Source organism: Drosophila santomea, chromosome X, assembly GCF_016746245.2.
Source record: "Drosophila santomea strain STO CAGO 1482 chromosome X, Prin_Dsan_1.1, whole genome shotgun sequence".
NCBI classification, from domain to species: Eukaryota; Metazoa; Arthropoda; class Insecta; order Diptera; family Drosophilidae; genus Drosophila; species Drosophila santomea.
Genome location: NC_053021.2, coordinates 7,940,438 through 7,964,287, shown reverse-complemented (window position 1 = coordinate 7,964,287; position 23,850 = coordinate 7,940,438). Strand labels below are relative to the sequence as shown.

The 23,850-nt window shown below is 42.2% G+C and overlaps 4 protein-coding genes across 4 annotated transcripts; 1 reads left to right on the top strand and 3 right to left on the bottom strand.

Moving 5' to 3' along the window:
• Positions 1–631: 631 nt before the first annotated feature.
• LOC120456930 lies at positions 632–1,859 on the bottom strand. Its single transcript, XM_039644067.1, has 2 exons — positions 1,809–1,859; positions 632–1,532 (listed from the first exon to the last, which is right to left on the bottom strand). The coding sequence occupies exons 1-2, from the start codon at positions 1,813–1,815 to the stop codon at positions 682–684; spliced, it is 858 nt and encodes a 285-aa protein (XP_039500001.1). The 5' UTR covers positions 1,816–1,859; the 3' UTR covers positions 632–681.
• Positions 1,860–6,578: 4,719 nt separating this feature from the next.
• LOC120455650 lies at positions 6,579–7,641 on the bottom strand. Its single transcript, XM_039642041.1, has 2 exons — positions 7,471–7,641; positions 6,579–7,373 (listed from the first exon to the last, which is right to left on the bottom strand). The coding sequence occupies exons 1-2, from the start codon at positions 7,639–7,641 to the stop codon at positions 6,579–6,581; spliced, it is 966 nt and encodes a 321-aa protein (XP_039497975.1).
• A 2,214-nt stretch (positions 7,642–9,855) lies between these two features.
• LOC120456754 (mediator of RNA polymerase II transcription subunit 13) lies at positions 9,856–11,286 on the top strand. Its single transcript, XM_039643747.1, has 3 exons — positions 9,856–10,811; positions 10,946–11,118; positions 11,213–11,286. The coding sequence occupies exons 1-3, from the start codon at positions 9,865–9,867 to the stop codon at positions 11,284–11,286; spliced, it is 1,194 nt and encodes a 397-aa protein (XP_039499681.1). The 5' UTR covers positions 9,856–9,864.
• An 8,199-nt stretch (positions 11,287–19,485) lies between these two features.
• Positions 19,486–20,413, bottom strand: LOC120457101 (larval cuticle protein 16/17). The gene is made up of 2 exons (XM_039644291.1): positions 20,101–20,413; positions 19,486–19,676 (listed from the first exon to the last, which is right to left on the bottom strand). The coding sequence occupies exons 1-2, from the start codon at positions 20,411–20,413 to the stop codon at positions 19,486–19,488; spliced, it is 504 nt and encodes a 167-aa protein (XP_039500225.1).
• Positions 20,414–23,850: the final 3,437 nt, after the last annotated feature.

Genomic DNA, 23,850 nt, shown 5'->3' with positions numbered 1-23,850 from the left:
CATAATCATCTCATAGGTGGCGCCATTGCTAGTGCAGGGCAAAGTTTAAAGTTATAAAGCAATTTCCTTATAAAATAAAGTGCACTTTGTGTTGGAAAACAAGTGCTCAAAACTTGTATTGATTACAACGTGCGCACATAAATAAGCAATGAAATGAAAACCTACGACCGCCACAAATATATCGATTTAAACTTTATGAAAACTTTTAATCAACTTTTTAATATACAAGAAAAGTTACAGAGAGTCTCGGTAAAACTATAACTTTTTTACCTCGGCAGGAATTGAATTGACTGCATATACACACTATCTGATAACTGCGATATCTGGCTGAGTTTTACGATGCAGTGTTTTGTGTTAAGTCAGTGGGCGAAGGCAACTGGTTAATTATGCTACAAGTTGACGCAAATTTATGGCCAGCTAATCAATTGATTGTTGTTAATTGATAACCGATATGATAACATTAAGCCCACATACATATATAGAAGAAATAGCTAGACATTTCCATGACAACTCTATGAATGGGGGACTTTTTTTTCTGGGAATTGCTGAGTGCATTACCATAAATTTTATCAGTTACGCTGCTTAATGTCCAACCAAGCTGTTTAAACTAAAATTTTTGTTTTTTATATACTTCTTGTGTAAAAATAGATTTATTAAAAAAAAAATGGCTGTTCGCCGCGTCTAGATCCTCACCAGAACCTCGTAGTTCTCGAGGCGCACCTCCTCGCCGCCGAACGGGATGTAGATGCAGCCGTGCGATGGATGGATCTTGCCCACACTCAAGCTGTCGCAGTAGATGGCCCTGCCGATGTACAGAGACTCGCCGTCGACATTCGGGCCGGAGGACAGTGCACCGGGCGCCACATTGCCGTGCGAGGCTGGGACCCAGCGGAATCCGGATCCGGTCAGCACCTGGACATCGGTGAGCTCGTGCTCCGCCTGGGCATAGGCGGCATAGGCTTTGCCCTTCGCAGGCACCACCTTGGCGGGCAGCAGATCGCCATTGCGGAACACGCGGCCCACGTAGATGGTGTCCCCGTTGGAATCGTGGCCAGCAATTAGTGCGCCATCGGGGATATTTGTGGCGGTGGTGTCGATCCAGCGTTCCGGCTGGCTAAGCACCTCGTAGGCAAAGATCTTCACCTCATCGGAATCGTAGGGGATGTACAGACAGCCGTGGGAGGGATGCACCTTGCCCATGGTTAGGCTACCGGCATGATAGCCCCTGCCCGCATACAAATACTCGCCGTCCACATTCCTGCCCACTTTGACGGCGCTCGGCGGCACAGCTCCATTCTCCGCCGGCAGCCACTCGTAGCTGTAGCCGGACAGCACCTCGTAGTTCTCCAGCTCGTGCTCCTCGCGCGCATACGCCACGTAGGCCTTGCCCTTGTTGGGTATCACCTTCGCCGGCAGCATGTCGTTGGAGAAGAAGGCGCGTCCCACGTAGATGGTGTCGCCATCCGAATCGTGACCGGCCACCACGGCATTTGGCGGCACGACGCCGTTGCTGAAGTGCATCCATCTGTGGTCTGGGGGATAATAGAATAACAAAATACATATAACCATTATTTAACAGCACTCCGAATGGCATACTAAACTCTTTCAATTTGTGGCCTACACATTAAACTAGTTTATTTAGCCACGCCAAATAGCAAAATAAATATTTTATTAGCTAGCGCAGCTTTAACGTTATTTAACGTTATTTAACGTTATTTAAAAGTCAATTCAAAAACTCAATTCAGATTGGGCTATAAAGTAAATCATTTTTGTATTATCCATCTGCTCAAATTATGACATCTAATTACCTGTCATTTTCTCGTCCGTTCTTCAGCAGCTCTGACTTTCAACTGAGAAAGTGGTCGATTTGATGGTCTTTTAGTGTTTCCGCCCGATGTCGTTGATAGGGCTTATCGGGAATGTACCTACATGCCCAGATAAGAAACCCGACCTTTAATGACTCAGATCTTGCCAAACTCTTGTTGAATTCCCCACCGATTGGCCAATTCGCAGAAATGGGGGCTTAACAACGAGCAAACAGGAGAGTTAAAGGGTTTATTTTATTAACCCATATAGGTACTTATGTTTGGACAACTATTAACAAAAGTTCTGTTATAATTTTTTTATAACTCATCATTGTTTATAGATTTAACATTTTTGCGCGTTGTCAAAAAATGTAATTGGCTGACCAACTGACCAACTGACCAACTTTGTATAACATACACATATTCCATGGAGTTGTAGTTAAACGCAAAGTTTATTCCCCTTTTCAACGTGCTGATAACAATAGCTTGTAAGTGAAACAAAAAACTCGCGGTTAACCAGTTATCTTGTTTTTTGTAGAGCCACCTTTTCGAGTTTCCTTGCAGCCGCGCGCGGATGTGCATGTATCTCCATTTATCCGCCCAATATTCGCCAATTTGAATGGGGGAATCGCTTGATCCTTTATTTATGCGCCACATTGGACATTCTTTCGCCCGCTTTTCCACTTTTTCGCTTTTCCAGTTTTCCGCATTTCCACTCGTCCACGCACTCCACTTATTTAGTGGTCGCTGGCTTTGCAGTTTGTTTTCCTTTTGTTTTCGCAGCATTGTTGCCTTTCAATGATTTCTCTTGTTTTCCCTTTCAAGTGGATCAACTGTTTTTTTTTTCTTGTTTTTTTGTTTACATTTTCGCCCATTTACAACTATTTGAACAAGGGAAAAGTGGAAAACTGGGCGCAAAAGTTAAGCAACCCCTTGCTGAAATTGCCGTGCAACGTTTGCACCTGTTTACAGTGCCTTCTGAATTCCCCATTGGGTTTTGGGGCATTATTAAGCTTTCCCAAGTTTGCCCACGATTTCCCTGCACTTTTCCGCGCCCTTCACTCAAGCAAACCAATTCACCGGCGATAAGTATAGCCTGGCTTAAAACTAGGTAAGCAAGCAGCAGTCTTGAAATACGCAAAATTGTTGCAGATTATCATGCTTTAAATCAACTTTGTTCGTTTCGGTTTCGTTGTGCAGCTTTTTGTATAATAGTTAGTTTAGTACTTGTGTACTAAAGTAATGTGTTTTGGCCAGCGAGCCTAATGAATTTGCTTTTGTGCAACGTTTTAACCTCATTTTGGCCCCCTTTATTTTCACCCTGTTTCTGTTTGCTCTGTTTTGGCCAACTTTGTTTTGCCTAATACATTTTAATCATTTCCACAGTACCACGAACTGAATTCCCTCCTTCATTAACCCCTTGCTGCCCCAACCCATCTATCTGTCACGCTTTCCGCTCTCGATTCGCATCCGTTCTCCACGGGTCCTGCACCACTGGTTATCCTTTGCTGGTCGCTTCGCTTGTCCTTGTCACACTTTGAAAAATATTTTATATTTCAATTAAATTAAATTCCATTGTCTGGAGTTTGACAAAGTGCTTGGTCCGCTTTTTAATAAGCCGCATTTCATAGAGTTCAGTATATGTAATTTATCTTAAATCTAAGATTTATTAGGAATTCATCCATCAGATCGTATAGAAGATCACATACCTTATATCCCATGGGAGATCCCATATCCAATATCCGATATCCCATATCTCATATCCCATATCCCATATCGCTTTCTGGCCACACAATGCGGCAGTTTTTCGAGGGTAGCCAGGGGCGCAGGGTAGCAGGGGGTGTCTTCGGGCTAGGTGCATCTTGACTTCAGGGGCCATTGCCGTGGGTCAGATTCAGATTCAGATTCAGATGCAGATGCAGATTCAGATTCAGATGCATGTATGCATGCACTCGCACTGTCTAGTCGTCGCCGGTCACTCACGTTGGTCTGCGGTTACCACTGGTCTGGCCTGGCTTTGGCTTTGGGTTTGAGTTCCTCCTCCGCCGCCGCTGCTCCACTATACCAGCTGGTGGGCGCCATCGCTTATAGAGCTCCCAGCCAGAATCGCCCTGGGCCACGCCCACGCAACACTGGCAACATCAACTGTGCAAAGCTAAACCGAAGCCAAAATGTGGAGCATTTAGTGGATTTAATGATGCCTCTACCGGCTGCACTTTAAAAGGTTCAGCTTTAAAAGGGGGGCTCACAGAGAAGGGTGAGGGTTGAGGGGTGAGTTGGGGATGCACTTAATGGCAGCCAACTGGTAATATGTAATTAGGGGCGGGGTTTCGACTGCAGCCACAGCTTAAAGTCTCATCAACGAGTCCGGCAATTTCAATTGTTGCCCAGGACTTTTGCAATTGGCATAACCAATGAGCCCCAAAGCCCCCCCCCCCCTCCCCGCATTTTAAAAAGGGGAAATGTTTGGCTTAAAAGCTGGGTAGTCTGGCTAAACTAAATGTGTGTGCAATGTATGTATGTGCAATGTGTGTGTGTGTGTGTGGGTTTGTGTGTGTCCCGGGACCATTTATGATTTGTGAAAAGTTTCGTGTGCACTGAGCAATGCGGTTTCATTACCAGCCCCACGTCCCCCTGCCACGCCCCCTGTTAAAAGCCTCCTTCGTGCCACGCCCCTCTTAGAAACCTCCCCCCAGAAGCAACTTTTGATCCAGCAACTGTGTAAATTGTTTACCAAAAGCGCTTTCAGCATCCTCAAATCAGATACCATAATCGAGAATCACGCAATTAAACTTCGGCATTCTTTCGAAACCAATGTGGCTTAAAATATTAACGTAACAACTGCAATTGTAACTTTTTTTTTCGCACAGCTTAACCTTCAGTTAATATTAAGCTCCAGGTTAACCTGTGCGTTTTTGCAAAGACTATATCGGTATATTTGAGTACGCCTGCTGTTGCACTGACTAATCACAGCTCGATTGGATCAAAGTGCAGCTGCCATGGCGTAGGATCCATCAATCTCGGCACAAAAGGGAACTTTTAATTATGCACCACCCTGAAACACCTCCCCCACTCGACTTGGCTTTTCCGGGAACATCCGAGGCAGTTTCCATTTCCAGGCTCATTGCGAAACTTCTGGGCACAACTTTACGGGGTGGTGAAGTGGAGTGCGGAAAAGCCAGGAAGTGGAAAATCGAGGGGCACGGATATGGCATTTTACAGCTTGACTTCCATTTGCCCATTTCCCCATTGGCTCTTTGTTTGCCTGCTGGCCGCTTTCCCTCGGCTTTTCCATATACCTAAGACTCAACTGGTGGCAGCTCACTGCAACTGATAGATAAACAAAACTATAGCTTATTATAGCATATTAATTTCATATAATTTAGTCCTTGAAAAATATCTATTTAATGCTGAAAATGAAAATTCTATTTGTATAGATATTTATTAATTTATCTATTTCTTTTTCGAGTGGCTTGAGTAATTAGGGGAGTTGTTTCCTTTTGGAAATTGGTTGCGCCAAGGAGCAGCCCCTCTTGTTAACCCTTTGACAACATTTGGGGCAATAAAAGCTAGTTTATTGCCGCCCCCCATGAATATTTGTCTTTGTAGCTAAACTTTTTGTCTCCCAGGAGCAATCGTCTGAAATGTGTTTCATTGTTGTTTATTTCTTGCGCAGCTAGTTTGTAGTTGTAGCAAAGAAGTTCGACAAAAAGTTGCGAATAAAAAAGGGATTAATAGAGTTTACGTAGAATTTCAGGGTTCGGGGTTCAAATTGGCTGCGCTCAACATATGTGGCCATATTTAAGTGCTTTTTGATGAGACTTGCTACAAATTTGTAGTGCAAACATAGCGATATTTAAGACTTGTTACACTTTTGCTAGGAATTGTTCATTTAAATAGTATGTTTGAAACACACGTTTATTTTGAGTAAATCCATTGTTTATAAGGTTTAAGGGGGGGGTAGGGTTTTGAGGGTTCAAAAAAAGTGATTTTTTTTAATTGCATATTATGAAAGTATAGTAACTCAAGATTGTTGTCTGTAAATAGGAAGTCAATCGGAGCAAAACTCACAAAGATATAGCTTTGGAAGTAGGCGGGTCTCGAACGACTACCTGAGTAATCCCTCAGCGGGGAAGACAGCAACAAAAACTTTAAACACGTTTTTCTCAAATCGATGTTTTTTGAGTCGGTGCACTCTGTATCTCAAAATCTATTCAACCGATCGTTCTCAAATTTTTTACAGTATTTCCTTACATAATTTATGAGGTAACGCTGTCGAGATTTTTTCGTTTTTGATTTTAATTTTTTTATTATTAACAACAATAGTCATGAACTTTGGCCAAAAATCGGTATTTTCACTTTCAAGTTTTGTAAAAAGTTCAAAAATTATAATAAATGGAAAAACTCGACAGGGATACCTAGAGGGACATAAAAATTGATGGAAAAACTTTGGGTATTTCATATCAGATTATCCAGTGCTGAGGTATGACGTGCACCGCAAAATGTATTTTTTCTGAGGCGCCTGCGAAGAATTGCTGCCATTCGGTCAATTTTCAATATTTTTCAACCAATATTTCACAGAATATAGTTCAAATACTACTCTTTAATGTACAATAATCAGAAATAAATTTACTTTTACCGTACGCCCAAAAAAAAATCTGTAAAAACCTGTTTTTTTCTCCCTTTAAAACCCTACCCCCCCCTTAAGGATAGTTAAAGATATGAAAAAAAAAGATGCAAGTAAGTGCAGGGACTTTCCTTCTTGGCCAATTTCTAGAGCTGACCAATTAGCTCGTCCTCGAAGTCGGAGCTGGGTGGCGTGTCCTTGACATCCGCACGCACCGTGTACTCCTTCTCGTTGACACTGTAGTAGATGGTGAAGTACCTGCCCGACTGGATCCTCATGGCCAGATAGCCATTCTGGCCGCGCTCCTTGCTCGTCCGCTGGTAGATCACATGACCAGTGCTCAGGATAACGCGCACCTCCTGCGAACCGTCGTCGTTCTTGCGCGCATTCTGTCGCAGGATCTGCACCAGCTGCGTCCTCAGCGGATTGGAACTGGGCTTCAGACCCGGCAGCTGGATGAGCGGCTCACAGCGGCAGTTGAGCTTCTGGGTGAGCGGACAAGTCGTTTGTGGATTGGGCGACGAGCCGACCAGTTGTCCAGGCAACGAAGCCACTGGCGCCACTGCACCCAGTCCCAGGTTGCCCAGATTCAAGCCACCCAGAGTGCCGAAGCCGCCATTTAGCGAACCGAGTCCCAGGCCGTTGATCAAATTGGGCAGGCCACCGACCCAAGTGCCAATGAGCGGCAGATTCTGGCCAAACTGCGGCAGCCAGCCGGATTGCGGCTGCTGGCTCTGGGCATTCGAACTGGAGGCCACAGGCGTCACCACGGTGATCGGCTGCAGGGGCTGTAGTTGCTGCAGGGGGGGCAGTTGCTGCAGGGGGGGCAGTTGCTGCAGGGGCGGCAGTTGCTGCAGCGGGGGATTCACATTCAGGCCGTCGAAGAAAACGGGATAGTTGCCAGTGGAACCAGCCAGGCTGCTCTGGCCACCATTGGCAGTCTGTGGAATGCATTTAGGTATAATATTACTATAATTATTACTATATTACTAACAAATTTACTACAAATCTGAGATTTAAACCAATTCAATCACGTACCAGTTGGCGTTTGTCACGGCGTTCCAAGGAGTCCATGGCCTCGTCCTTTTCCACGGACTTTTCAGTGACAGTGGGCACTGGCTGGCGTGTACTTGCTGTAGTTGTTGTGCTTAAGGCCAGTGCAATGGAAATTGCAGCCAGGAGAATGGCAAAACTGAGCGTGTTGGCCATGTTTGTTAGAGTATTCAAATATTTTTCAATTTTATTCAATAAGGATTGTTGCTTATCCAGACTTGGCTGTGAGTCGCTTTGATGTGGCTTTGAGCAGGCTGGCCACTTCTTATATATGATTTTTGTGGTCATATGCGCGATATGAAATGATATTTTGGGCCGCGGTTAATGGAACCAGATTTGCCAAGAATCAAAATGGTTTTCAATAATGAAAAGAAACTGGCTTTTGCACACACAAAATGTGGGACAGCATTTAATAGCGGCCATATACTTATTTATATATTCCAGCCAAAATTACAGCATCTTCGTTTGCCAGCTTATGGGATTTAAATTCAATATTAATATAGACATGCATACAAACAAACACATGCAGCTATTGGCACTTTGGGAATCTGCAGGTGTCCATTAATTTTGCAAACTTGTGCAATTAATTTACCAAGCAAACGCAAACAAATTGCTTACCAATTGTTTGCCAATTTTGCCCAAATTAATTCCTCATACTTTGCATAAACGCCTAAACTAGAAATATTTGCCCAACATATTATTACTCCATAAATGGCATAGCAATTGGCCATTATTATTGCCACATTTACCTCAAATATTTTAAGGGATATTGTATTTTGGAATTATTCGAAAATTTAAAAAAAGAGAAAATGCCATTAAATGTGTGCGTACATAAATATATACAGTAGCTATATGGCTTTTTGACAAATTGCCTTGGGATTGCCATGTCCAGCGGCCAAAATCAAATCAAATTAAATTTGTGCCAACGGAACGGGAGGAAAATGAAAAGGAAACGCAAAATGTTGTGGGGTGGCTGGTGGAAAATGTTTCGTTTGCATGGAAATTTCGGGTAAGATTTGAAATTTTCCCGAATGCAAAGGAAAAAGGAAACTAAGAAAGAAGTGGAGTGAAATGAACAAGTTGCTGGACAGCCGCTTGCTGTTGCGGACTCATAAATCAAAAAGTTTTTGATAAATTGCACATTAAAGACGCCTTTGGTTCAATTAAATAGAAATTGAATTAAATTATCAAGCTGCCTGTCCTTGAAAACAGCGCAAAACAACGATGCAGAAAATACAAAAAAACCAAAAAAACCGGAAAACCAGAATTATGATCCAAATAAGCAGCCAAAATGATTCAAAACTTTAACCGGTTGGCCGAGAAGCAAGCCCTAAAAATAATACTTTAAAACGTTAAACAACTCATATGACACAAAGCTAAAACCAAGCGAAATGGAGAACAAAAAACCTAGAAAGTCATACTAAAATAACACTTAAACACTTACAATTACGCTCAATTAAAATGTGCATGAAATACAAGTTCAAAATAAAAATGAATAAATTATAAATAACTAAGCCAATGAACTTCGATCACCTCTGGAGCAAAAAAATTACGAACCAAATATCCATTAGCACATTTACGAGCTCACACACAATGTGGCGAATATAAAGATTTTTACAATCCTGCGCCTGAGCTCCTCTTCATTCAAATGTACATATGTACATATATTCCTTTACCGATTTTCATCATCTTTCGGTTTCACATGATCATCGTATGGTGATGCATTTTAACCCCTGGCTGCCGAGTGGGATGGTAAGAGTACACAACATTCTAGGTACCTAAAAAGCAGGGTTAGAAGGCAACGCTGCGTATGCGTAATATACATTGCTGACCAAAAACCATAAATGCTGCTGATTAGTAAGAGCTCTTGCTTAGCATCTCTAAATCTATCTAATGCTGTGTAAAATTCTCTGTTTTAAATCATTCTGCTATAAAACGTAGCCTTTTGAAATAAAGGCATACACTGCGTATGAGCAATATGCCTTGAAAGCATTCAATAAAGTCGCATTATTGAGTTCGTACTTTAAGCCATCGCTTAGGTGGCAGATTATTGTGTACAACATGATTCGATTCACGGGTTAAAAGCCCGCTTTGACTGCTTATTGTCGGCCCTTCTCCAAAGTGGTCGTCGTTTCAAAGCCAGCTTATTTGCCGTTCTGCCGCATAACGGTATTGTGCATGTAAAATGTATATATATGTACATACATATATATGCCTGATGTCTAGAGTGCTGATGCTGATACTGATGATGATGATGATGATAATGCAGACGATGATGATGATTCAGTCAACTTGAATACAGCTGTGCCTTTGATTCGTATAAATACAAGTCCGGAGCCGTTGGCAGCGTGCAAAAGGCAAGGAAAAGCGCCCGCAGACATGTCATCAAACAGAATCCGGCCGGAGTTGGTGCTCCTGCAGCTGCTGCTGCTGCTGGCGGCCACACTAATCCCTTTGCTGCAGGCCGGCATAGTTACAGCTCCGCACTTCGATTCGGATTCGGATTCGGATGAGGTTTCGGATTTGGATTCGCTTTCGGATTCGGATTCGGATCCGGACACCACCACCATTGCCACCACCAACGACTATGACCCGCATGCGGAGATGCAGCAGCAGCAGCAGGAGCAGCAGGAGCAGCAGGAGCAGCAGGAGCAGCATCTGGAATCGGAGACGGAGGCCATTGCTGCTCAAGTGGATGGCCAACGCATCGACTGCAAATTGACTTTCGATGCGGCGACAATGGACTCGTTAGGCTGCCACAATGAGGGGGCGTGGTTGCCCACCGACAGTGGTAATAAGCCGATGGAGGAGTTGCCTGAAGCAAATCCGGACGCCTGGCGGCCACGCCACTTGAAGTCCCCGGACAGCCAGCCCATCTATGAATTACAATTGGTTGTTTGGCCCAGTGACATCGAGGATGGTGATGACTTCAGTCCGCCGCTGGCCACCACCACCACCACCACCAGCACCAGCGCCACCACAACAACAACAACAGCAAGGACCACCAGAGGCACCAGTACGAGTAGCATGACTAGCACCACAACCACCAAGCCCAACCAAATTGGGACACCTATTGAGCAAATGTGGCCATTGTACGAGGATCAATTGGTTGTATTTCCGCAAATGGACTTTGAAGAGGAGAATCTTGATTATTTCTTCGACGAAGTGCCACCAACACCAACACCAACACCAACAACCACAACGACGACGACGACGACCCTTCGACCAACAAGCAGCAGTCATCCCACGGGCACGCCCACTCCCACGCCCATCTATGTTGTGCAAAACTATCACGTTATACACCCCAACGGCACCGAGGAGTACAAGTGAGTTGATTACGATTAATTAACCATAATTTGCGAAACAAATGTACCAACTATGCGCAAGCTGAAACTAAACATTAGTTATTTTAGATATATGCCTTTAAATATGAAATAATACTTATAATACCATATTCCAGATTGGTGATGAGCAACGGCCTGGTGAACTACAAGAAGCTGTACACCAAGCGAGTGGCCGACCGGCTGATCAACGTGCAGGAGGGCTTCAATTCGGTGCCCATTCCGGGACCCAGGAATCAAATCCAGACGCAGTACTACATTGCCGACGAGCGGGGCTACAATGTGTATAGAAGTGAGTGTGTCCAGAGTTGCCATCCATGCTGATTGTATATTCCATTCTCTATTTTCCATTTTACATTTTCCATTTTCCATTTTTCCCTCAACAGTCGAGCTGCACTATCAGCAGCCAGGGTTGCCCAATCATTTGCATTACAAAGCCACAAAAGCGACCAATATGTGAATGAGCCTGGGCAGGATTTCCAGCAGGCGGCACAGTGGTTCCACCACAATAAATCTACATATATATATATTTCTTTTTTTTTTTACATTTTTTTTATAACTTATTTTAGCGGCAGAGTTTGGGAATAAATTGTAAAGAAAACTAGTGGTAGTTTTTTGCTTCTGATATTCATATATTATTAAACAATACCCTTGAACGTATTAAAAACCGAATATATGCGTAGAGAGTTTTTAATCTTTGCTCATTTTTGTGAGTTACTTTTTTTTCGATTTCTGCTGTTTTCGATTTGTGAAATGTACAAGTATTTATTTATAATAATTTCCCGCACCAATGTTCACTTTGTCGGCGAAATAAAATGTTGAGCCCACAAAATGATTTGCTGTATTTTTGTTTGTATTTTGTTTGCTTGTCGCACTTGGTGTTGCAAATAAATATATATTTTTTAGGTTTATTTTTTTGTTTTTTTTTTTGGTTTGCATCCAGCATTGGCAGAGGTCTGAGGTCTGATCTGTTCGCATTTTGTTTTTCTACTATTTTTATTTCACCCGATTTTGCAAACACTGAATGTTGATGTTGTGTTGCCTGATTTCTATTCTATTTGCTGTTGCTTTCTCAATCGCAGTGCCACTGATTGCCATCTTCGGTGGCTGCTGTTCAGCCAGGCTGCTGCACTGCGAGAAAAGTTTCTAGATATATCAAATAATATTCGTGCTATTTAAATTTACGTATGTTTGTAGTTCATAGTTCTACATTATATAGGATACAGTTTAAGCATTAAATTCCTTTTTAATCTAGATTTTATTGAGATTAGATAATGAATTACACATTATACATTATTCTCTGCGTGCACGCTGTTTTCTCACTTAAAAAACCCGTGGGCAGTCGAGGGTTAAGGGCGGGATGGGCAAGGATGATGCTGATGATGCCATTTAGATGCATATCAAAGTATTTCACTTTTGCCCAATCCTTTTGCCATTTTTGCATACATATGTATGTATTTATTTATTTATTTATTTATTTACTTCTTGCCTTCTGCTGTTGCTGCTATAGCTGCTGGCAATGTCTTTGTTGTTTCTTTCAATTGTAGTTTATGGCTTTTCTTTCCCTCGATCTTGCACCCGTTCACCACCCCCCCCACCCGCATTTTCCCTGCTTGTTGTTTATGCCGCAAAGTTTTCTTGGTCCTTGGGCGTCAGCCTGTTGGCAGCTGTGCAAAGTCCTTTTTTTTTTTGTTTTTCCTTTTTTTTTGGGGTCTCGGCTTGTGATTATTTAAATTCATGTCCGACCTTACTTTATCGGTTTGCTCCGATTCCCATGATTTTGCACAGTATTATCCCCTTGGAAGACCCAAAGTCTGGCAATTAAATTGCACATGAATTTGTCATTTTCATAGCACTTTTTTAAGAGTTTTAAAAATATTTTTGAATGCGTGCACATTCTCTGTAAGTCCTATGCACCGCTTATTATTGATATATATCCAGATATTTAACTGGAAACAAGGTGATAAATTCGAAACATGGTTTGCAAGTATTACATTTTCTTGGACTGCCCTGTAACTTCCCCCCTGGGTTTTCCCACCCCCTCAGCAGAGCTTTCCTCGCCTCGTCGTGTTTATGTTTGGGATTTATTTTTCAGCTTGCAGCTCGTATTTCCGTTGCCTGTCGTCTTACGTACGAAGGTCCTTCCTTTTACGGCCTTTGTAATTATCACTTTAATGAACCTTGCTAGTTTGATAGCGCACCTCGCCAAAGGTAGTAATCCCCACTACCCCCCTCCAATGCAATGGGGCCAATGAGCGAGATAGCTGCACCCGGGGGACGGAAAGAGAGGGGGCGATCGGTACGTGCACGAACGGCATTCGCCTTCTCCCTCCAGCGCATTGTGCAGGCGCCTGTAGTTTTTATTAAGGAATAAAATTAGTGAGCGCGTGCCGGGAACGCCAAAAATGCCAGTTGCAGTTCGGCCATTTGCTTTTGCTCCTTCCCACTTTCGTTTGTTCGTCCTTTTTGTTCGTTCGTCCTTTTTGTTCTTTCGTTTTTTCCTCCTTTCGTCCTCTCGCAGGAAACGGAAGCACTGGCGAAAGTCTCGGGAGCACTGAAAGAAATGAGCTTAAATGGGCGTTTTAATTACCAACTAATGGACGCCATTTATAGGTATTCATATCCGTTGCTCTGGCCGTAGAAAGGGTATGCTAGAAGCGTGGCAAAGTATGTAACACCTGTCTTTTATACAAATTTATTGAAGCTATTTAAAGATATTTACCAAAACATATATATTTTGTAGTATGAGAAACATAATTTAGCTTAAATGTTTTATTTACTGCTGTACTGCTATATTTGTGTTCCATACTTAAGTATTAACATGAATTTAATTATATTAAATTTTCAATCCCTTTTCTTTCAGTGCATTCGAGGCGGAGTGAGTTCAAGTTGAGCCAGAGAAACAGAGGCCGAAAGTTATGCGAAGCGAATGTGCGCAAAATAATGCAAGATAAACGCGCCAATTTCCATGAGAACCAAACGAACAGCAAATTTGAAGGCGGCAGAATTGTGGAGCCAAGTGGGATTTAATGGGGAAAATCCAGAGTGCTGGAGCACCGAAAGAAAAAACCTAATAACTGAAATACTAATGATGCTACAAACAAAGCAATTGCCTGTTCTATTGAAAACCAATTAAGTTTTGGTACTAAGCTGTAATGAAACATATATTATAATATTTATATGAGCCAATATGCCTATGTAATGCACAAGTAGATAAGCAAACTAATTCTGCAAAATATCATTTCGAAGTTAATAGCTAAAATGTTTGTGAACTTTGTGTAATGTGTGCAAGTATTAATTAACGAGCGATTACACAAGGATCATGCTTAAATCAGCCGAATGCCGAATGTGGAATTACTTCGTGCCCAGCGAAATGAAACCACAAAAGTGTGAAGGTGCCAAATGGAAAATGCCCGGAAAAGTGGTCGAGCAATGAAAATGGCTGCAAAACGATACGAAACGATACGAAATGAAATGAAACGAAACGCAATGAAAATGCAACGAAAATGCAAATTGAAATGCAGCAAGTCGCCTTCGTTGTCGTGGTTTATTTCCCAGCGCCACGGCAATTAATCATAAAAGCAGATTTTAACACGAGCTGACTTTATGCCATATAGTATACATATATATCATATGTAACATACATATATATCATATGTAACATACGTATATATCATATTTTAACATACATACGAGCATATGTACATACATATGTGCCGCCTTCTTTGGCGCGAACAATCCATGAAATGTGCAAAATATCTTGTAATGCGTTTATCAATTTATCAATGTGTGTGTGCGTGTGTGCGGATGGCCATGGAACATGGATTGGCCAGTGTGTTCCGGAGTCGGGCACTCAGTTCCAGAAATCCAGAGGACTCCTTCTTCCCCTACTACTTACTCCTCGGCCAGCGAATGAATTCATTGATTCAACATATAGCCGCGTGTTCATTGAAAACCAAAGAGGCGCAGCAAAATAAATAAATAAAAAAATATAACAGAAATTACGCCTTTTTGCGGGCAACAAAAGAGCGCATATAAATGGAATGTTAAATGTTTTTTATGCATTATTATGCTACAACTAACCTGGTCGCAATTCTGCTCGTCGTTCGCAATGCTCTTAGTGGATTTTCGTTAAAAATTTAAATGAAATCCACAGTTGTTGTGCGGCTGACAATTCCCTGTGTCCTTTTTTTTTGTAGCCCGATTTTCTGGTAAGCACATTTTTTTGTGGTTGACTAAAGCGAAAATAATTGGTGGAACTTCACTTAATGTATGGCCAAAACAAGTGGCTCGAATCGAGTATCTCTCTTGATTGAAGTTGACGAGCGGCAATTTGTGGTAACTTTTAAATATTTATAAGCGCACTTATTTGCTGATTTACTTATTCTGTTTTTTTTTTGTTTCAGCTTTCGAAGCGTTCGATGTGCACGCATTAATTATTTAATTAGCAATCCCTGTGCGAGTAAAAAATAACGCAAAAATGTTTCTCATTTAAATTTATTAGGGTGTCTATGGAGTTTTTACTCTTTTATGTTTTTGTTTTACACAAAATGCAATAAAGTGAGTGCTTCAAAAGAGTGACTTGAAGCCGATAGCAGATAGTCCAAAATTCCTCATATATAAATTGCTGAGACCCAATTCAATTTGGAATGTTAATGCTCTGGCAGAAATTTGGCCGCAATGCCAGATGAATTTAATCCGCTTCCAATATAGTAATTCCACTTGCAGCAAAACGAATGCAAAAAAATATCCGCGAAATTTGTGCAAATTCAAAGGGAAGGTGCACGAGAGTTCACAGCATAATTTGCGGCGTGCATGCTAAAATAATGAATTTCCGCTTGCATAAACAAAGGAGCTGTGTTGGTGGTGGTAAAGGAGTTAGTTAGGAGTAAAGCAGTTAGTTAGACAGGATCTTTGGGACAACTTGTGCCTGGCAATTCCATTAGAGCGGCAAACAAAATCCAGCGAAGGAATGCAATTAGCTTGCACTTCATAATTGACTCAGGGCTGCAGCTTAGCTGGCTCCACCAAGTGTTACCCCCCCCCACACATCCAAGCTCCACCCCCACCCATGTGTGTGTGTGTGTGTTGTGTGTGTGTGCAGCTTCAGTTCTCGTTTTTAATGAACCATTTTCTGGTTCATTTGACTGCGCTAAGCCAGCCCTATGATAATTTCATTTCCCCCTTTTGTGATGGCTAACTGCCAGGATGCGGTGTCCTGTGTCCTGTGTCCGCTGTCATTTCTCATTTTTCATTTCATTTAATTTTTTTTTGTGTGTATGCAGGATCTTGCAGCCTTTTGCTGCGGTCGCTGATGAACTGCACACATCAGATGGCACACGGCACCCACCGGCAAACAACAGCAATGTCCTTTTGCCACATCCACATCCTGCCCACCCACACACACACACATACACACACACACACGTACACACCTGCGTCCCTTGGGGGGTGGCACCCCGCGACATTCGCCGCTTAAAAGCCATTTTTGCATTTTATATTTCATTTTTTTCGCCATACCCTTTCCACCCCCCCCCTCAACGGGTTTGCCACAATGCTTATCCCTTTTTTTCAGCTACCCTTCCAAGGGGTAGCCTACATTCGCTGTTAACTTTAAGCAGCTAGTAAAAAAATTAATTCTTTAATTACTTAAACCATTGGGACACTAAGAAATGCTAAATAGCATTAAAGAATATGATGTGCATATGGAATAAAGCAATAAAGAATATAGAATATTAATACCAATACATGATACAATCTATTATTAACTAGGAAAAAGTCAAGTTTAGTCATGAATAAAATTATAAAATCATTTTTGTTTGATTTTTACTTCGGTAACTACTCAATGCTACTTCGTTTTAGGGTGTTTTACTCTATGGTCAGGCTAAGTTAATTTTGGTCCTTGCTCATTTTTTGTGTCCTTTCCACCTCTGTTTATTCTTCGTCCTTTGGCTTTGGCTTTGGCTCTGGCTTACTTATTTTTTTACATCGCTATTTTCGCTTTTTTTCGCTTATTTCGTTTTTTGCTTTTTTTTTTACTGTTGGTTGCTGTTACCGCAGCATGTAAACATTTTGTAGCCGTTTCCTGGGCAAATGGGCGTGGAGAAAAGGGGGCGGCGCATGTCCTAGTTAAACTTTGCCTGCTTTGTCACATTTGCAATATTTATTGCCTTTTGATTATATTTCAGCACAGCCAGGAAAATATTTATATATTTTTTGGGCCCGGCATTTGCGATGCGGCAATGTGATGTGAATTTAATGGTAAAACTAGAATGGGTTCTTGGCATTGACATTGAACTGATGGCCATGGGCATGGGAAATTGTTTCGAGGGTTTCCCTTTAATCGAGTCCTTCCGCCCTTTTTAACTTAGTTGCTGGATTGTTCATCGCTTTAATAAGCGTCAAAGTTAACAAAGTTGCAACTTAACTTTTTCCCTTGTACATTTGGCTTTAGTCCTTTCTTATTTTCCATTCCATTGCCCCTCGCCATCAATCCATTTTTGCCGGCTCTTTTTTTTCTTTTCCCCGACGAAGATTTGTAAAGTTTCATTGATAATTTTAACGACTCCGCGCAGCTACATGTGTTCGTTGTGCAGGAAGAGTACGGAAAGTGGAAAAGCAAGAAAAGCGGGAAATCGGGAAAGCGGAGAAGCGGGAAAGTGGGAAAGCCTTAGTTCTGGAGGGGATTTCGTTTCGTGTTGCGCTGCAAAGTCACTTTAAGTACTTCGCCAAAGTTGCTTTTACTGTGTTTTTTATTTTTTCGTTATATACGAGTACTACAATACTTAACTGAAGCTGAGGAGCAGAGACTCTAATTACTGATGATTTCAAATAAACTTTGCTTCAGGCTACATGTATTTAAATTGTGCACATTCAGTAAACTATACATTTTTTCTTTAAATAAACCAACTGCCTCTTAGAGCCTGCCTTTTGTGGATCTCAAAAATGCTGAACTACCATGGCATTCAATCAGGATGGAGTGTAAATAGTTCTAGTGTGCTTGCAGCAAAATAAACTAAAATAAATTATAACGAAATGCCGGTGTCGGCAAATCCGTTGCATTCCAATTACGCATAACGCTGGCAGAGTTAATTTTTATAAAATGTTGGTAAATAGATTGGCTGGCCAAGAGCATCTAGCTATTTGCCAAACCAACCCACCATTTTCATCCTTTTTCCTCATTTTTATTTTCGCAAGTTTCGTGGCTTTTTCGTTGGCTTTATCTTGAGCTGAGCTCCTCAACAGTGGGCACAGTGGCAAGCCATCGAGTCAAGTGTCGAAGGCCACGACGAGCCACCTACCACCCGCTTTTCCACCCGCTTTTCCACCCGCTTTTCACCCGCTTTTCCAACCCACCTTGACTGCCACTTTCCATCGCCTTTTCTTCGGCTTAGCAAAAGCAGCGAAGCAAGTATTGCTTTCATTGCAGCCAAAAGCTAGCGCTTCTGCAATTTCCTTTTTAATCCAATTTATTTTTGTTTGCTTTGATTAGCAAAATACTCCGCGATTTAAGTCCTTTAATTTTCGTGTTCTCTTTGATTTCTTTCAGCCAGTTACTCAATCATTCAATATTCTTATGCAACACTTGGAGTTACTTGGCTTAAGCTGATTTGAAATCAATTTCAATTTTACGAGCATACAAATCATGCTTTATTATTATTAATTTTTTTTTTTGAAGGTGCCCAGCAATTAAGCTGGTACATTGCAATCCGATCTCAAGATGATTTTTTACGGCCTTTTATGTTTTATGGCTTAATAGTCGGCCCACAGCCAACAAAAAAAAAGGTGAAAAAAAAGAAGGTGCCAGCTGAATTCAGTCCACAAGTCAGCCGAGCGTTGAACTCGTTTCCCAGGTATCCTGTCGGCACTTAATAAATTTATGATGAACCTTCGCACACTCGAGAGCTGGGAATCGAAATCGGAGATTCCATTCCATTTCGTTTCAAATCGTTCCTGCACTGAGCACAAAATCGTGCACTTCCAGCGCTGTATATTTCTTGATTTGTATCTCATTTTAAATATATAAGTATATATCTATGATGGTATTCTAGTTCTTAAAACATTATTGATGTTTGCAATAAATGCAGTAATTTATTATTTATTCCAGTTTTTTCTGTTTTTTCCCTGTGCACTGGACATTTTCTTGTTTGGTTTCGTTTTCGTTTCTTAATTGCCCTCGGCCCGAGAACCTCGCCAAAAATGTGTTAAATATGCAAAAATATGGCCAGATATCCAAAGTATATATATATATACACCAGGGGAGGGGGCGGGGGGCTGCCCTGCACTTGTATGTTTTATTGCCCGAAACGCTTTGTGGTAAATTTATTGCCAAATTGTCGGCGACTTTCGAAAAATCGCGAAATCTTCGCAACGAACACCGAAAAGAGGCTGAAAGGCTACAAACAACTGGAAACATCTTCGATAATAAATTCATAATTTTTGCGCTGCTTTGCCTTAATAAATTTTTATTATTTTTTAATCCCATTTCATTGAGCACAATAAAAAATGTCGAAAAAAATTAAATTCATAATAGTATAATACGTAGTAGTTGGGGGCAAAAAAAAAAAGGGAAGAAAAGAAGTAAACATATATGTAAAGGAAAACGATGCAAGGAGCCATAATAATAATAATGGTGGGCATGGTGGGCAATTACGGACTCTCAGTAGCGGCCCCTGCGATTTGTCCCCGCCCCCCGGGGCGTGGTCGTCGTCATGGCGGGGTTACCATGGGCCTCCAGCCTGGCTTGGGAACTGGAGACGCCATCGGATGCCGAAGATGCCGAAGATGCCTCGCTGACCATGGGCACCTCGATGGAGCGCGGCAGATTGGGATATTCCTGCGGCGTGATCGCTGTGGGCGGAACAAAATAATATAATTTAATATAAACCAGATTCGAGTGGAGTGAACGTAATCGATGGGTGTTTGCGTGTCTTATTAATTTTCGCCCAAAGAGTTGCGATAATGCTTGGCTCGTTTACATTAATCATTTCACTTGCGTTCAATAAATAACCATTACTCTTGCGATTAGTTGGTGAGTATAGATCGAGATAGTAAATATGTGATTGAATGATGATCTACAGGATATCAAATACTATTAAATCTGTACTACCAATTAGCAATACAAATCAACAGCTTGCTGCAAAAGTGATTTTTGCATTTATGGGAAAGCTTTTAAAGTACTCATTAAACCATCAGTATTGAATGTTTTCTTTTGTGTTTAAAGTTACGAAATAAAACCTTATTGATCACCTCACAGCGAAAATCGATAACTTACACTGATTCTGTCGATAGCCAAATTGATCGGCATTGTAGAACACGGTGATGTAACGCCCGTCGGTCATCCGATAGGCGTAGTAGCCCACGACCATTAGGGTCTTCACTTCGTTGATCTTCGCGAAATAGCCGCGTTCATAGCGAGCTGTACCGTCGTCCAATTCGAAGCGATACTCGTAGCTTCCGTCGGGATATCGGTTATCGAAGCGATCCAGTAAACGCGCTGTGGGCGCGGTCTCTTTGATCTGCTGGCCGGAAATGAGGGTGGCGCTCAGCAGGAAGATGGCGACCAGGATCGAACCGGAAGTGGCCATTTTTACTCGAGATGGTGCGAATCTGGATATGTGAATGTGATGTGGATGTAATTCTGATGTAGATGTGATTTAGATGTGATGTGGTTGTGATGTGGATGTGATATAGATGTGATCTATATGTGATGTAGATATGATGTAGATGTGGATGTAATTTGTGGGTGGGATGTTTGGGCTGCGCAGGTGGCCTGTGTGCTGTCGCGCGTTGTTTTCTTAGCAGTTTAATTCGGAAACAGTGTAACATTGGCTTTTTATAGTCGCCATCGCGAAGGCAGCGAGGCGAGCAGAGCAGTCGACTGAGGCAGCGAAGATCTTCAGCCTGAGCGGCGGGATATCCGCAAGGGTGACTGAGAGCCAAATACACGGCTAGAAAAGGAGTTGCCTCGATTGAGCAAACACTATCCTTACAATTGGCCAATTAATACAGTGAGTGTTTACCAAAATAATTGGATATGTGAGTCTTTGAAGGCTGCCTAAATGTTATACTGCTTTCTTTTTATAAATATATATATATTATATCTTTTTAGTTCATAAATATATATCACATACCTTGTACACCGTTGATTGTAGTATGTTTTTTGCTCAGTGCACGTACATCTCTCTGAACAATTGCCGTCAAAAATTCTCGACGCTTAATCATATGAAAAAAAATCTTAATTTCATCTACTTACACACATGCTTATTGGTGTGCCCGGCTCAGTGGGTTAAAGGGGGCGGTTGGGGCGGGGCAGGGGCTGGACAGGTTGCTAACTGGGCAATTCGGTTGCGCCTCTTTTGTGTGTTTGCTTTTGGCGCTGTTCGCACGGCCGCCAAATTGCTCACAATGGGTTAACAGGGGGTATCGGTGGTAGGTGTTTAATGCGGCCTAAACGTGGGCTAAGGGGGTTTAGTGGGTTAAGGGGGCGTACAGGGGGGCGCACAAGTGGGCGGATGAGGTGGAAAGGGCGGGTGGGGCTAAGCAATCACAGTTCGCAACTGATACGGCAGACATAATCGATTTGCGGCCAATTGATGGATGGCCAGGGAATCGCTACAAAGTGCCTTTTGTGCAGCCCGTGCAGATTGGCTTGGTTCAACAACTAATGGGCAATTTAATTCATGTCTTGATTAGGCAGGCGAAAATATGGTTTTTTAATTTTTGAAACTCCATTCAAAAGCCGCGACTTGTAAAAAATGAAGTCAGTAGAACCATGAGTGGGTTTCCTCAACAAACAAATTCTCATTGCTGCTTGTTGTACTTAATATACTATTACATTTAAGTTATAAAGCTCATGTAATGATTTATAAAATTTATAAATTTATAAAATTTAGCAAAATATGTGTATGATAAGGAGAATAGTTAAGGGTTAAAGGACTTGGAGCCCACGGTGCTGGGCAGCAGCTAAAAATACTACAATTCTTGCACCCTACAATTTGGCCAGCGAATACGTGCCGCCTGTCATCGTTCAGCCGTGGAGCGTTGGAGTTGCAACATCAGGAGCGGCTCAGGATTGGAAAGGGGGGTGGGGATTTGGGGCAGAAGCAGGAGCGAACGAGGCGAGCGTCCTGTGGCCAATTAGGGCTAATTTATGATTTCAATCATTTCTTAATTGCATTTAATGTGCAGCGATTTAGCGAACACAGGCCTGGTATCTCGCCAGCTGAATGCCAGGGGCGCACAGGGAGCTCCAAGTGGCAGGGGGGCAGGAGGGCAGGGAGGTGTTGCCCACTTGGTCAGTCGGCCAAAGTTAATGATGTGCAATTGAGCCAGAGAGCCCTGGAAGCCCAGGAAGCTGAGGAAGCTGAGAAAGCCAAGGGAACTCAGGGAACTCAGGGACAGCGAAACTTATCGGTTAGTGTTGCTTGGGGGGGCAGCTGTCAATATGTCGACACGGACTTATCGCCGTTTAATTAATTTGCGCACACCTCAAAGGTCATTGAAAGCCAGCCACCTTTCAAGCAGATTGCATTTATGAAATTATTCAATTTTTTTTTGTTTTATTTGTGTTTTTTTGTTTTTTTATTTTGGCCACATTGTTTTGCATTTTTCGCGGCATCCGGCGCAGATTTATGGCCAAGTAGCAGTGACAGCACAGTGACAAGAGCAGTCGCAGTCACTCAGTTGCTCAGTAAGTCGGGCAGTCACTGTGTCAGTTTGTCAGTTTGTCAGTTTGTTGGCTTGTCACTCTGTCAGTTTGTCAGTTTGCCACTGTGTCAGTTTGCCACTCTGCCAGTGTGGCGCCAAAGTGGCAACAGAAACAACAGCAACGCCAGGCACTTCCTTCATCCTGGCCCCAAAACTGATTTATTTATAAACGTATTTTATCTCTGGCTGTGACAAAGCATTCATTTCACATTCTGGCCAGGCGAACAAAAGGCGCTGCTCGGCAGCAGAAATTAAAATACAAAAGTGCAAGAATGTTTGCCAAACTTGTTGCGCCCATCGAAACAGAGCAAACAAAATGTTTCACTTTTCCATGCATTTTTTCATAATCATCAGAATACATTTTGCTTATCAAGCGTCAGAGTACGAATTCTGCGAATATTTATACAAGTTTGAAGCCCATTTCCATTTCCCATTTGCATAGCTAGAGTGCAGATTTTTTCCACGGTGTAGCTGCAAAAGGAGCAGTGGCTCAAAGTGGAGGTGCCTCATCAGCAAGGTCATTTGTTTTGTCTGTCGATGACAAAGCCGGCATCCAAAAAGGAATCCACAGCAGAAGAAGGAAGATCTGGCTGGTGTGCAGTCGTGACAGGAAGCGATTCCTGGTAGCGTTGTCGCTGCACAGAAAAAAATAACTATATAGCTATATAATTAATTGCATTTACTTAACTCCTTTTAACTCCTATGGAAATGACATGGCATGTAGAATAATTCGGTTCAACTGGATGGCATTGTTTTTGCGAGTGTAGCTGTCTGTGATGCTAAACGGTTGGGACAACAACGCTGTTTGTCATTACCGTGCGTTGGTTATTTTTTGGGGGCAGGATGCATCCGCAGCAGCAGCAGCAGCAGCAACATCCATGGACACACGGAGCAGCAGGAGGCGCTGCCCGGTTTGTCTTACTCCGTAGGTGTCGCGTAGTGGGGACCCTCGACATTCTGTTGACGACGTGCCGCAGCTTTCAGCACGCAACGAACTTGTGCCACCGTGGGCCAAACTGAAAAAAGATAGAAATATCTATATAAATTTATGTACTTTCTGGAAAAAAACACTCGATGTAATAGAGTACTCGTATTGGAATAAACACACCACCCGATATAATAAAGAACTGGTGTTGGAATAAACACACTACTATAATAATGATATAATATAGTACTGGTGTTGGAATAAACACACCACCCGATATAATATAGTGGTGGTAATAGAAATAAACACTTGATAATAGTTAAGTAGTTAAGTTAATATATACAATAGCTTATAACTTGGACAGATTGCAAGAATTATTAAGTAGTCAGA